Source organism: Phyllobates terribilis, unplaced genomic scaffold, assembly GCF_046119375.1.
Source record: "Phyllobates terribilis strain yellow unplaced genomic scaffold, ASM4611937v1 Scaffold_3__8_contigs__length_932513732, whole genome shotgun sequence".
NCBI lineage: Eukaryota > Metazoa > Chordata > Amphibia > Anura > Dendrobatidae > Phyllobates > Phyllobates terribilis.
Window position 1 is genome coordinate 352,958,011 of NW_027362763.1, and position 15,711 is coordinate 352,973,721.

The 15,711-nt window shown below is 47.5% G+C and overlaps 1 protein-coding gene across 4 annotated transcripts in view; it reads right to left on the reverse strand.

Annotated features, from left to right (window-relative positions):
• Positions 1-15,711, reverse strand: part of DIS3L2 (DIS3 like 3'-5' exoribonuclease 2) — a 366,019-nt gene that overhangs the window by 335,306 nt on the left and 15,002 nt on the right. For all 4 annotated transcript variants that reach the window (XM_073675255.1, XM_073675258.1, XM_073675259.1 and 1 more), the window contains 2 exons: positions 4,890-5,048; positions 3,284-3,414 (listed from right to left, as the gene is read on the reverse strand). In XM_073675255.1, coding sequence (XP_073531356.1) covers positions 3,284-3,414; positions 4,890-5,048 — 290 coding nt within the window. The remainder of the gene's footprint in view (positions 1-3,283; positions 3,415-4,889; positions 5,049-15,711) is intronic.

Genomic DNA, 15,711 nt, shown 5'->3' on the forward strand with positions numbered 1-15,711 from the left:
AAGCCAGAGCAGTGTGAAAAGGTTGTTGGCTGGATATCAGATAAAGCTTCCAGTCAGTTTGCCACCACCACCACCCTGTGTTCCACACGGTCCAATGTCCGTAGCCGTGAGTCTGGACCACATTATTACTTTAGCGCCATTTATTCCATGGCGCTTTACATGTGAAAACGGGGTATACATCGCAAAAACAATTTAAATAATCTTGAACAAAAATGTGACTGGTAGGGAGAGGAGAGGACCCTGCCCGCGAGGGCTCACAGTCTACAAGGGAAGGGTGAGGATAGAGCTGGTCGTGCAGTGGTATGGTATGGTGGAGCGAGAGTTACTGCAGGTTGTACACTTGTCTGAGGTGGGTCTTCATGTACCTTTTGAAGCTTTCAACAGTAGGTCAGAAATGTTGGGGTGGAGAGTTCCAGAGAAGGGGGGGGGATGCACGGGAGAAATCATGTATGTGATTGTGGGAAGAGGAGATAAGAGGGGAGTAGAGAAGGAGATTTTGTGAGGATCGGAGGTTGTGTGCAGGTAAGTACCGGGAGACTAGGTCACAGATGTATGGAGGAGACAGGTTGTGGATGGCTTTGCACGCCAAGGTTAGGATTTTGAACTGGAGTCTCTGAGCAATGGGGAGCCAGTGAAGGGATGGACAGAGGAAAGGCCAAGGAATAGCGATGGGACAGGTGGATTAGTCGGGCAACAGATTTTAGAATAGATTTGAGGAATGCAAGAGTGTTAGAAGGGAGACCACAGAGCAAGAGGTTGCAGTTGAGACCGGAGATAAGGGCGTGCACTAGTGTTTTTTGTAGATTCGTGGATGAGTGATGTGCGGATTCGGGAAATTTTTTTTTTTTTTTACTTGGAGTCAGCATCTTTTTCACCCTGATCCTCCTTCCTCCCTCCATTCCGAGCTCCCTGAGACAATTGATCCCACACTTGGACACTCCAAAGAGCCGTTTTGTTCATCTTTCCATTTATAGATTCTGGCCTCTCGCTCGGTCAGCTCAGAAGTGGAAAGAGCTTGGATATGTGGTTTGAAGGAGACATTAGAATCCAGGGTTACCCCAAAAGCTATTCACTTTTCCATTGATAGATTCGGGCCTCTCGCCCGGCCAGCTTCAAGCATGGTAACAAGCTCGCATGTAGCGATTTGATTAGCCATGGTCACCCGAAGGTAACGGAGGGAAAGTGCAATTACTGTTGCAGGAGGTGAATAATGATGAGACACAATGGACAGAAAGTCAGGAGGAGGACCAGGGTGCGGAAGTGGAAGACGAAGCAGTGGACGATTAAGTCACTGACCCAACCTGGCAAGGGGACATGCAGAGCAAGGACAGCAGCACACGGGGAGGGAGGCCTAGCACCATTACAGGCAGAAACAAGCAGTGTGGTGGCCACAGACACAAGGCGGGCAACTGCTCCCCAGAACACCAACACGACAGAAGTTGCCAGTACAACTGTTAGGTCTTCCCGAGTATGGTTCTTTTTTAAAGACTGTTTAGATAACCCCAAAAAGGCCATTTGCAACATCTGCCAGGCCAGCATCATCAAGACCACCAGCCTGACCATCAGGGTGGAGACCAGTGCTCCCGCCTAGCAACCCCAGAAATACTCGCCAAGTGCCGAGCACAGTGATGCTCGGCCGAGCACCGAGCAGGCTCACTCATCACTATACGACAACACTTTGTATTTTCACCCACTCCTGGTTTTTGGCTTAGAAATAATGAGGTAAATTACTGACCAAATACTGAATGTGTGGAGGTGGCCTAAGGGCTCGCTCACACTGGCATATAACGCGAACGAGCCCCATCTAATGTTTTATCCGATAACACTTAGACCAATGTTATACTATGGGGCAGTGCAGATCTGCGATTTCACAGAGACAATGGAGAAGATGGAGAAATCATGCTCTCCATCTTTTCTGCACCTGTGCAAAGATTCTCTTATGGGAGCGAATCAGATCACACAGACAGAGTTTGAGCAGAGTGTCATTAGCAAAATCGGCCCAATTCTCTAGCATGAAAGAATATATGGCCGTGTGAGCAAACCCTTAAAAGGTATTTTTACATCTGTTCCCACACCCACATCTTTGCACTTTATGTTTAGATTTATTTTTTCCATAGTTATGCCGGAACCACATGTATGTGGTAATTTAGCATAAAATGACATACTGCCAATAACCTCTACTGTATGCACTGTACAAGCATTTACATGCTAACCACCAATACCCATTTACTAATAGTACTGCCATGAAAGGGGTTGTCCAGTCTAAAATGATAAGTCTGCAGTCACTCAGACTGCAGACTTTTAAATCCTCCCAGTGCATGCATTGTGCGCTGCGAGGATTTGTCGATGTTTGCCCTGGGAATGGCAGTCAAGTATGCGATATGCATACTCCTGGGCAGAACCCGTCTAGTGGGCACAGCCTCACAACACACTTGTATTGAGCAGACTACAGATTTAATTTTAGACCAGACAGCTCCTTTAAAATTCATTTGAAAACCATCCTCCACGATAAGTAATAATGCTTGGATTGGCCAAAGTTGATGTGTATTTCAAAGAAAAGGGGTTAAGTCAAAGAGGCTATAAAACGTTGTCAAAAATTGCACAACACAAAGCTTAGGCGTCCGCTTTGCCTGTTCTTTTTCAAAGTTGAATGCAAGGTTTCTAGTGAACGTCCTTCAAGGAGTACTCATTTTTTCCCATTTTCAAGATCCTATCCCAATATGTAGTAGGTGTAATAATAATATTAGCAAATACCTCCAATTAGAAGTGTAGTAGTTTTTCTAATTCGCTATGTCTCTTTCTTCATGTGCAGGCATTGCAGGACCTTAGGTGTTCATGGTTACGATCATTAGCAACTAGCTGTCACTATATCAGAGGTCGTAACCATGGCTATCTAAGGTCCGGCAAATGAGGAAAGACATAGCGAATAAGAAAAACTACTACACTTCTAAAGGTGGAATCTGCTGCTGCTACATTTTGGGATGGGATCTGGAGGATGGGAATACCCCTTTAAACAGAAGTATGATGAGCATGAAAGGGGTCGTTTTCAAACTGCAAATAAGCATTTTTTAGGATGAATTCAGTTGTCCGTGTTTCACAATTCGTATACGAACCTCAAAACCTGAAGCGGCCACAGATTACCTAAACTAACAGGCTCATAGGCATATATGAGGCTGATGGCTCAGTTTATGGCACCCGGGGAAAGTCCGGTCAGTGAGGTCCTTAAACGAACAATGAAATACAGACGTCTGAATTCAGACTTTATTTCATGTCATTTACAGACCTGAATCAGTTCTCCTCTCTTCAATCCTGCAGACACTTCTTCTTTGGACATATAGGCTTCAAATATGTTTCTTTTCCTTGGTTTGTTGTGTTTTTTATCATTTGGTGTTGAAGCGGGGCTGTGATTTAACCCTATGGAATAAAGTAAACGTTCATACAATGTTACTAGTAAATTCATTTAAAATTTTAGTACTCATCTTTTCAGTGCACAAATATAATCATTAAGTGTGGACTTTTGTATTGGTTGCACTTATTGTTTCCATGTGGAAACACTGAACTGGTACTAAAGCCACAATCATCCTGTGGCTGGCAGATGATGCCACACCAAGTAGCACCAACTTATAAACAAGCGCTGTGAGACAAATTAGGACAAAAAGCAATAAGACATGCCACTCTATAATATATATATATATTAAGGGGATTGTCAGACTGTAAAATCAATCATTTTATTCATTTTTAGGCATGGATTAAAAAGAAGGCATGCACCCCTTCCAGTGTCCATTTGGATCAAGTGCATGGCTACTTCAGAGGTTCTGAAAAATTCCCTTAATAAAGCCTATAATTGGTAGTAAAAGTCATTATTGGGTACTTATTGGCAAGGTAGACGCGCATCTAGAGAAGGTGGAATAAAGGTTTGGGCATGCTAAATTTAAATACCAAATCTTTTTGTTTGCAGGAAAGATAAGCCACAGTGTTGTCTGGTAGCGTCCCCAATGAAACCACAAATGGACTCCGCTAACCTGAGATTGCATGTTTGGGGGAGGAAGGTTGGGAGAAAATGAAGGTGTAAGGATACGTTTACACTTTAAAAACATACCCATGGATGAGACTTTGCATGCATTTCCTGGCCGCTAGGGGCTAAACTAAGAAACGAGATCTTTAACTATAGTGCTTCAATGAAGCAAGATTGAAGTGTTAAAGGAGTTTTCTACTAATTATTTTTCACTCCCCCTGTATAAAAATAACTAAAAATAGTACTGCTCATGTGCTTGCTCAACAGGCTGCAGTGGTGATACCACAACTACAGTGCACTTGACTGCTGCAGACAATCACTGGGCTCAGAATTATCAAGATGGCACAAACCACCTAGTAATTGACTGCAGAGGTCTCATCAGGACGTCATGGCTGTAGCCTGTCAATGGACAGGGGCTGCAACACAAAAACCTCATTTGATTTGTGGTGGGCAAGAACAGGTCACCTTATTTTGAACCTGGGCCAACCAGGAAAGACACATTATCCGTGGAAATTTCCTTTTAGAGTATGTTCACATTCAGCTTTTTTTTACGTGGACTTTTAGGTGGATCCGCTTCATAAATCAGCATCAAAGATTATTCAGAAAGGTTTTCAGTGTGGATTTATAAGAGTATCCATTTAAAATCCATGTAAAAAAAAAAAAAAAAAAAACTAATGTGTGAACGCATCTTTAAAAAACATTACATTGAAAAGTCAAGTAGAAAAGTACTAAACCGCTCTCTAGTCTAGCTAGAATGGCTCCTGGAAAGGGTAGACCAAGTAATTCTTATCTGCAAAGCCTTGTCACCACTTTCTTGCAACATTTTCATCAATTATTTTAGTGCTGAATCAATTTAAATAATGTATGCAAATACCTCTTGCTGCCCCAGTGTGGCCCGGGATAACCATGGTCTGCTTGTTGAACATGCTTTCACTGTGAGACTCCGAAAGCTGACGCTTCTTATCGACACTTGGGGGTGAGCTGGCACACTCAGACTTGTTCCTTATCCTGGAAAATCCTCTCCTGTCAGCACCTGTAGTCACATACCAAAATGAAACAAATTAATAGCCTGTACATCTCAGCCTTACTTTAAGTGAGATATAAAAATGAAGAATATTAAAAATATTCCTGCACATCTTTAACACTACAATTTTATAGCATTATAGCAAATGTATAATAGGTACAAGTAGTAAACTTTAGTTAGTTACTAACCATAACCGAATTAAATGTGTTGTCTCCCCCTTGATGAACGGGAGCATAGCACTGCCCAGCCTGCTACTTACCAGGGTCAGTGCACCACTGCTTAATTGACAATTTGGACAAACTGCATGGTCACGCCACTGGCCCAAACTGTGTGCTTGCCGATTCTGCAGAGGCAAAGGTGCCTCCGCTTGCAGCATCAGAGGAGTGCAGTTGCCCTGAAGCAGGCTGGATCATGCCATCTCTCCAGCTTCAAAGCAGTGCTTATACACGCCATTGGAAAGATCAGCGCTGCACTCCTTCCCTAGCCCAGTCACTGCTGGTAACTGGCCTCCGCTGCAGCTTATTTAAGCAACGAGCAGTAAAAGTTAAAAGTTCTTCCATTCTTGAGAAATAAATTATCGCCTCAAATCACCACACACATACATATATACACTGCTCAGAAAGTAAAGGGAACACTTACACACCACAATGTAACTCCAAGTCAATAACACTTCTGTGAAATCTACCTGTCCAGTTATGAAGAAACACTGATTGTGAATCAATTGCTCCTGCTGTTGTGCAAATGGAACAGACAACAGGTAGAAATGATAGGCAATTAGCCTATAAAGAAGAGGTTCTACAGGTGGTGACCACAGATAAGTTCTCTGTTCTCATCCTTTTTGGCTGTTTTGGTCACTTTTGCATTTTGTCATTGCGCTCACCCCTAGAGGTACAGATGCATGAGGCGGTGTCTACAACCCACAAGAGTTGCTCAGGTAGAGCAGCTCATCCTGGATGGCACATGAATGCGAGCTGTGGCAAGAAGGTTTGCGGTGTCTGTCAGCATAGTGTCCAGAGCATGGAGCAGATACCAGGAGACAGGCCAGTACACCATGAGATGTGGAAGGGGCCGTAGGAGGGCAACAACCCAGCAACAGGGCAGCTACCTCCTCTGTGCAAGGAGGAACAGGAGGATCTCCAGCAGGCCACTAATATCCATGTGTCTGCTCAAACTGTCAGAAACAGACACCATGAGGTTGGTATGAGGGCTCAACATCCATAAGTGGGTGTTGTGCTTACAGCCCAACACCGTGAAGGGAGATTGGCATTTGCCCGAGAACACCAAGGTTGAAAAATTCCTTACTGGCGCCCTGTACTCTTCACGGATGAGAGAAGTTTCACACTGAGCACATGTGACAGATGCCGTGGAGAACGTTCTGCTGCCTGCAACATCCTTCAGCGATTTGGCAGTGGGTCAGTAATGGTGTGGGGAGACATTTCTTTGGAGGGCCACACAGCCCTCCCATGTGCTAGCCAGAGGTATCCTGACTGCCATTAGGTACTGGGATGAGCTCCACAGACCCATTGTGAGACTATTTGCAGGGGGGCCCTGGGTTCCTTCTGATGCATGAAAATGCTAGGCCTCATGTGGTTGAAGTTTGTCAGTAGTTCCTGCATCATGAAGGCATTGATGATTTGGACTGGCCTGCCCATTCACCAGATCGGAATCCAATTTGGGACATCATGTCTCGTTCCATCCACCAATGCCACATTGCACCACAGACTGTTCAGGAGTTGACTGATTCTTTAATCCAGGTCTGGGAGGAGATCCCTCAAGAGAATGCCTCATCAGGAGCATGCCCAGGCATTATAGGGAGGTCATACAGGCACGTGGAGGCCACACACTACTGAGCATCATTTCCTTGTCTAGAGACATTTCCACTGAAGTTGGATCAGCCTGTAATTTGATCTTCCACTTTGACTAGGATTCCAAATCCAGACCTCCATGGGATATTAATTTTGATTTACAGTGATCATTTGTGTTTGTTTTATTGTTCTCATCGCATTCCACTATGTAATGAATAAAGATTTGCAACTGGCATATTTCATTCAGTAATATCTAGGATGTGGTATTTTAGTGTTAACTTTATTTTTTGGGCAGTGTATAATTTATACACACACAGCTATTTTAGATGAGACAAGAAGCGGTTTAGTAGCATATAACACCTGGTAATCTTACTGCACCCCTCTCTAAATTAGCATTATGCTGTGGCCAGTTCCAGATGTAGAGAATACATCAGTAATTTAGAATTGGCATAAACTTCTCGTTTTTAGTCCACAGAAAGTAAAAAAAGAAAAAAAGTTACAAAAAATGTGTTATGTCCAATAACCAAAAGGCTCCCCTCTAACAGTGCATGTGCATACAAACGCTAAGGTGCCAGGAGAGTGAATAGTTATAAAGAACAAGCAAAATTGTACAAAATCAATATTTATTAACTGGAATGGAGCACTCGATATATTGACATCCGCCAAACACACATGATGGGGGGGGGCTCTGAAGGTCTCAAATGACTGAAGAGTCTTAGATGTACTTACATCATATTTTAAAAACAATACCTACCCCCTCTAAATACTCTATACAGATACAGAATTGGTTAGTTATGAAGTTATGTTAACAAGTTAGCAAGTCATTTGCAAGCTACACTTCTGTGACCTCTCATGGTTTGCATTTAGAAAAGGATTTTGCAAACTCGCATGATAAGCCAAGTCCCAAATAGCACTTCATCATTAATCTATGTTAAGGCTGGGCTATGCAGAGAACTTTGCAAAACTCATCAAATGTGAACACCCCTGAAAAGGCCATTGAAGACAAGCCCATCTTGTAAATGTCAGTTCAAATAAACCATTAAATAATTATGGCTGCTCTAATTATGAACTTATAAAAACAGCAACACGTGGGGCTATATTTATAATAGACATTACAGGGGTATTCTAGTCTAAGCAAGTTATCACCAATCCACTGGATGGGCAATTACTGTTTGATCGTTGTGGGTAACAATCACCGGAGGCGACTTGTGTTCTCTGTTGCCTCATTTTTGCGTTCCTGTAGCTTGCAGAGAAAAATTTTTATTTTTTTTTTTTTTTAAAATGTAAAAAACATAGGGGTGCCATGCTCTGTAGTTATTGCTACATAAAGTGACAATATTCAGCATTGAAAAAAAATTGTCTGGTCACTAATGGGTTAGGAAGGGGTTGTCCAATAGTGGACAACACCTTTAAAATGTTCCCCTCTAAAGCCCTCTGTATTTCTCCTGTCAGTCAGTGAAAAACAGAGCACATGGATGGCATCCAAATGCAGTCAGATTTTTACACTGACCCATAGACTTGCATTGTCGATTCTGATCCAACACTCAGATCAATATCAAACATGTCTCTGCAATTTTCCACAAACCCATCGTTCCGAAGAAAAAATCTGACAGGTGAACAGCCCCATAGACTGTCATAGGTGTGAGTGCTATCTGTGAAGAAAAAAAATGATAGCACTCGAACGTGAAAAACTGACGGGTGAATGAAACCTAGAAAAGACCTCCAACAATGTTAACACAGGAATAGGTGATTGTAGTCTACCAGGATAAAGTGTAACGGCAATCAAAAGAAGCTTGTGCACATATCCTAAATTGGAGGGACACTGTACATGGGAGTTTTTTTTTTTGTTTCTGCTTTATAGGCTATGTGCCCACGTTGCATTTATGAAGCAGAAAATTTCTGCTGCATAAATGCAAGCCCTCTCCCGGAAAAACGCATGCGGAATTCCGCACGCGTTTATCGCGCATTTTTCGCGCGTTTATCACGCGTTTTCCACATGCGGAATTGCCTTGCGTTTTTTATGCATTGGACAAAGGCAATTCCGCTTGCGGAAACGCAAAATTAAATGACATGCTGCGGATTTTTGAACGCGGCATAAACGCTGCGGAAAAATCCGCAGCATGTGCATAGAACTTGCGGAATCCCATTGAGGACCATGGGGTGCGGATATACATGCGTTTTTCAAGCGTTTACGCTGCGGAAATTCCGCAGCATATACGCTTGAAAAATGCTACGTGGGCACACAGCCTTAGGTGTTCAAAAACTGAGTGAGTTTTCTAGTGGAAACAGCTTCAGGAAACACGGCTACTTTGGGATATGTGCACACAGGTTTTGGGTTTTTTTCAAGGAGGTTTTTGAGCAGAAACAGCAAACTAAATCCTCCTCAAAATCTCCTCAATAACCGTGTTTAGCTCAGTTTCTGCTCCAAAACTCCGCAAAAAGACTGTGCACAAAGCTTTGGGGGGTATTTTTGCAAGAGTTTTTCAATTCCTGAAGCTGTGCGTTTTGTTTTGCAGGCTTTTGCTTGAGGAGAACCTAGTACAGAACATTTTCAATCAGGAGACACTTCAAAGTAGCACGTTCTCCCACCAAGCGTTCTTCAAAACCTGAAGCAGAAGAATAGTGCTCATAACTGAACATATGAACAGCAAGTATTTTTCCAATAGAAATGAATAGGAAGAATCTTTCAAGTGTCAGAATTTTCGGTGTCTTTTTGAGGGCACCCATACCTAAAAAACGCAAACAAACTCACTACTGGTTCTCCCATATTTCCTTCTAGATTTTGTGAGGTTCTTTACTAGAACGTCTTGTACGATAGGGGATAAAGACACAGACATTCTGGTACTGGTTACAAGTTCCTAAGAAAAATTATGAAGGGCTCTATCAACAGCCAAAGGTATTCTTGCAGTTATTTACTGAACCTTTCGTACTATGTGTGCTTATTAAGGAGATGCCTCAAGTGTGCCCAAAATGGTGGATATATTTTAGCAAATGCATTAAAATCCTGCTCATGGCATAAGACATCCATCATACGCTGTGTACACGACGCTCAATAAACGTGAGAGAACGAACATATGCATTGCAATGTCAACATTACTTTCTGCTCATGTGTTCAGTCTTTTTTAGCTTTTTTTTAAAGGGGATTTCGGGTCTAAAACTACAAGTCTGCAGTCACTCTATGCAACTGCAGACTTGTGAATTCTGACACTGGGCGCACTGCACGCTGTAAGAGATTCTCTGGTGTCAGCATTGGGAAAGGTAATCATGTCACCACAAGTATGTGATATGCATACTCCCGGCCACAATCAGACTAGACTGTTTCTGGCCTAGCTCAATACACTTGTATTGAGTGAGGCCATGCCCTTCTAGTCTGATTGTGGCCGGAGTTTGCATATCGCATTCTTGTGGTCCCATGACTACTATTCCAGTCGTTGATACTTGAGAATCCTCACAGTCTGCACACTCGGAGTTTAAGATCGGACAACCGCTGTAACTGCTTCAGGTTTCGAAAGCAGCAAAGTGGTTAAAAAAAAAAGTAACAGAACCATTCAGTAATTTAAGCCACTCACTATTGCACAAGAAATTAAAAAAAAAAAAAAAAAAGCAAAGCCGCAGCAAAACACGCTTCAGGAAGTTTTCCTTCAAAGTTTTCCTATTGCAAATCATGGTGGGTAAATCTAAAAGCTAACGTGTGCACATACCCTTAGAGGCAACCTGCTGGGCACCGGTTCCTTCGTTACACCATCTCTTGGCTGGTGTATGTGTATGTCAGTAATCTGCTGCACATACGGACTCCGTTTTTTATTCAGTTTGAGATACAATTTTGGTGTATTTTGTGGTAAATCTGACAAATGAGATCAGAACAGTTTTCACTCCTGTGAGATTTTGGAGCCCTGAAACTGGTCTTCTCTAAGCTCCTTATATTCTCAGACACGATTACAGATAGAAGACTGTACAAATAAATAATAGGCCACATTCACATTCAGTATTTGGTGAGTTTTTTACCTCAGTATTTGTTAGAAAACCAGGAGTGGGTGATAAATACAGAAGTGGTGACTGTTTCTATTATACTTTTCCTCTGATTGTTCCTCTACTGGTTTTGGTTTACACATACTGATGTAAAATACTGACCAAATACTGAATGTGTGAATGTAGTCTTACAGTGACTGTCAAGAATATCCCCGGACATAATGCAGTTATGGACCAAAACCTGGCCCCATGAGAGGTACAAATACATGAACATTAGGGACTACCTAGTATTTAATAAAGGATCCCACAAAATGATTGCCAAGCGAGCTATAATGGAAAACACCCTGGACCTCGGACTTTCTTCACTGCCCCCTGCAGGTTTGGTAGCTGAGTGGTAGGAGTTCTACTATTGGGTAGTAAGACTTTCCACCGTTACCCAAGTGCTTGAGTCGGGCTATTCTCAAAACTTGAGGTATTCTGTAGTCTATCGATACATGAGGAAGCAATCACTTCATTGACTCAGATGACACAGCATAGCGTCAGCATCGGTGCAGGGTCACTCTCACGCAAGCTGCAGTCAGGTCAGCATCGGTGCAGGGTCACTCTCACGCAGGCTGCAGTCAGGTCAGCATCGGTGCAGGGTCACTCACGCAGGCTGCAGTCAGGTCAGCATCGGTGCAGGGTCACTCTCACGCAGGCTGCAGTCAGGTCAGCATCGGTGCAGGGTCACTCTCACGCAGGCTGCAGTCAGGTCAGCATCGGTGCAGGGTCACTCTCACGCAGGCTGCAGTCAGGTCAGCATCGGTGCAGGGTCACTCTCACGCAGGCTGCAGTCAGGTCAGCATCGGTGCAGGGTCACTCTCACGCAGGCTGCAGTCAGGTCAGCATCGGTGCAGGGTCACTCACGCAGGCTGCAGTCAGGTCAGCATCGGTGCAGGGTCACTCACGCAGGCTGCAGTCAGGTCAGCATCGGTGCAGGGTCACTCTCACGCAGGCTGCAGTCAGGTCAGCATCGGTGCAGGGTCACTCTCACGCAGGCTGCAGTCAGGTCAGCATCGGTGCAGGGTCACTCTCACGCAGGCTGCAGTCAGGTCAGCATCGGTGCAGGGTCACTCTCACGCAGGCTGCAGTCAGGTCAGCATCGGTGCAGGGTCACTCTCACGCAGGCTGCAGTCAGGTCAGCATCGGTGCAGGGTCACTCTCACGCAGGCTGCAGTCAGGTCAGCATCGGTGCAGGGTCACTCTCACGCAAGCTGCAGTCAGGTCAGCATCGTTGCAGGGTCACTCACGCAAGCTGCAGTCAGGTCAGCATCGTTGCAGGGTCACTCACGCAAGCTGCAGTCAGGTCAGCATCGTTGCAGGGTCACTCACGCAAGCTGCAGTCAGGTCAGCATCGTTGCAGGGTCACTCACGCAAGCTGCAGTCAGGTCAGCATCGGTGCAGGGTCACTCTCACGCAAGCTGCAGTCAGGTCAGCATCGGTGCAGGGTCACTCACGCAAGCTGCAGTCAGGTCAGCATCGTTGCAGGGTCACTCTCACGCAGGCTGCAGTCAGGTCAGCATCGGTGCAGGGTCACTCTCACGCAAGCTGCAGTCAGGTCAGCATCGGTGCAGGGTCACTCACGCAAGCTGCAGTCAGGTCAGCATCGGTGCAGGGTCACTCTCACGCAGGCTGCAGTCAGGTCAGCATCGGTGCAGGGTCACTCACGCAAGCTGCAGTCAGGTCAGCATCGGTGCAGGGTCACTCTCACGCAAGCTGCAGTCAGGTCAGCATCGGTGCAGGGTCACTCTCACGCAAGCTGCAGTCAGGTCAGCATCGGTGCAGGGTCACTCTCACGCAGGCTGCAGTCAGGTCAGCATCGGTGCAGGGTCACTCTCACGCAGGCTGCAGTCAGGTCAGCATCGGTGCAGGGTCACTCTCACGCAGGCTGCAGTCAGGTCAGCATCGGTGCAGGGTCACTCTCACGCAGGCTGCAGTCAGGTCAGCATCGGTGCAGGGTCACTCTCACGCAGGCTGCAGTCAGGTCAGCATCGGTGCAGGGTCACTCTCACGCAGGCTGCAGTCAGGTCAGCATCGGTGCAGGGTCACTCTCACGCAGGCTGCAGTCAGGTCAGCATCGGTGCAGGGTCACTCTCACGCAGGCTGCAGTCAGGTCAGCATCGGTGCAGGGTCACTCTCACGCAGGCTGCAGTCAGGTCAGCATCGGTGCAGGGTCACTCTCACGCAAGCTGCAGTCAGGTCAGCATCGTTGCAGGGTCACTCACGCAAGCTGCAGTCAGGTCAGCACTTTGCAGGGTCACTCACGCAAGCTGCAGTCAGGTCAGCATCGTTGCAGGGTCACTCACGCAAGCTGCAGTCAGGTCAGCATCGTTGCAGGGTCACTCACGCAAGCTGCAGTCAGGTCAGCATCGTTGCAGGGTCACTCACGCAAGCTGCAGTCAGGTCAGCATCGGTGCAGGGTCACTCTCACGCAAGCTGCAGTCAGGTCAGCATCGGTGCAGGGTCACTCACGCAAGCTGCAGTCAGGTCAGCATCGGTGCAGGGTCACTCTCACGCAGGCTGCAGTCAGGTCAGCATCGGTGCAGGGTCACTCTCACGCAAGCTGCAGTCAGGTCAGCATCGGTGCAGGGTCACTCACGCAAGCTGCAGTCAGGTCAGCATCGGTGCAGGGTCACTCTCACGCAAGCTGCAGTCAGGTCAGCATCGGTGCAGGGTCACTCACGCAAGCTGCAGTCAGGTCAGCATCAGTGCAGGGTCACTCTCACGCAAGCTGCAGTCAGGTCAGCATCGGTGCAGGGTCACTCTCACGCAAGCTGCAGTCAGGTCAGCATCGGTGCAGGGTCACTCTCACGCAGGCTGCAGTCAGGTCAGCATCGGTGCAGGGTCACTCTCACGCAGGCTGCAGTCAGGTCAGCATCGGTGCAAGGTCACTCTCACGCAGGCTGCAGTCAGGTCAGCATCGGTGCAGGGTCACTCTCACGCAAGCTGCAGTCAGGTCAGCATCGGTGCAGGGTCACTCTCACGCAAGCTGCAGTCAGGTCAGCATCGGTGCAGGGTCACTCTCACGCAAGCTGCAGTCAGGTCAGCATCGTTGCAGGGTCACTCACGCAAGCTGCAGTCAGGTCAGCATCGTTGCAGGGTCACTCACGCAAGCTGCAGTCAGGTCAGCATCGTTGCAGGGTCACTCACGCAAGCTGCAGTCAGGTCAGCATCGGTGCAGGGTCACTCACGCAAGCTGCAGTCAGGTCAGCATCGGTGCAGGGTCACTCTCACGCAAGCTGCAGTCAGGTCAGCATCGTTGCAGGGTCACTCACGCAAGCTGCAGTCAGGTCAGCATCGTTGCAGGGTCACTCACGCAAGCTGCAGTCAGGTCAGCATCGTTGCAGGGTCACTCACGCAAGCTGCAGTCAGGTCAGCATCGGTGCAGGGTCACTCACGCAAGCTGCAGTCAGGTCAGCATCGGTGCAGGGTCACTCTCACGCAAGCTGCAGTCAGGTCAGCATCGGTGCAGGGTCACTCACGCAAGCTGCAGTCAGGTCAGCATCGGTGCAGGGTCACTCACGCAAGCTGCAGTCAGGTCAGCATCGGTGCAGGGTCACTCTCACGCAGGCTGCAGTCAGGTCAGCATCGGTGCAGGGTCACTCACGCAGGCTGCAGTCAGGTCAGCATCGGTGCAGGGTCACTCTCACGCAAGCTGCAGTCAGGTCAGCATCAGTGCAGGGTCACTCTCACGCAAGCTGCAGTCAGGTCAGCATCGGTGCAGGGTCACTCACGCAAGCTGCAGTCAGGTCAGCATCGGTGCAGGGTCACTCTCACGCAAGCTGCAGTCAGGTCAGCATCGTTGCAGGGTCACTCACGCAAGCTGCAGTCAGGTCAGCATCGTTGCAGGGTCACTCACGCAAGCTGCAGTCAGGTCAGCATCGTTGCAGGGTCACTCACGCAAGCTGCAGTCAGGTCAGCATCGGTGCAGGGTCACTCTCACGCAAGCTGCAGTCAGGTCAGCATCGTTGCAGGGTCACTCACGCAAGCTGCAGTCAGGTCAGCATCGTTGCAGGGTCACTCACGCAAGCTGCAGTCAGGTCAGCATCGTTGCAGGGTCACTCACGCAAGCTGCAGTCAGGTCAGCATCGTTGCAGGGTCACTCACGCAAGCTGCAGTCAGGTCAGCATCGGTGCAGGGTCACTCTCACGCAAGCTGCAGTCAGGTCAGCATCGGTGCAGGGTCACTCACGCAAGCTGCAGTCAGGTCAGCATCGGTGCAGGGTCACTCTCACGCAGGCTGCAGTCAGGTCAGCATCGGTGCAGGGTCACTCACGCAGGCTGCAGTCAGGTCAGCATCGGTGCAGGGTCACTCTCACGCAGGCTGCAGTCAGGTCAGCATCGGTGCAGGGTCACTCTCACGCAAGCTGCAGTCAGGTCAGCATCAGTGCAGGGTCACTCTCACGCAAGCTGCAGTCAGGTCAGCATCGGTGCAGGGTCACTCACGCAAGCTGCAGTCAGGTCAGCATCGGTGCAGGGTCACTCTCACGCAAGCTGCAGTCAGGTCAGCATCGGTGCAGGGTCACTCTCACGCAAGCTGCAGTCAGGTCAGCATCGGTGCAGGGTCACTCTCACGCAAGCTGCAGTCAGGTCAGCATCGGTGCAGGGTCACTCTCACGCAAGCTGCAGTCAGGTCAGCATCGGTGCAGGGTCACTCTCACGCAAGCTGCAGTCAGGTCAGCATCGGTGCAGGGTCACTCTCACGCAGGCTGCAGTCAGGTCAGCATCGGTGCAGGGTCACCCTCACGCAAGCAGCAGTCCAGCCCATGGTAGTTCATCCCATATAAATGAAAACTTAGCTGCATTCGCTGAGCATTAGGATGACTACAATCCCAATAATCTGTACAAGTTTCTTCAGAA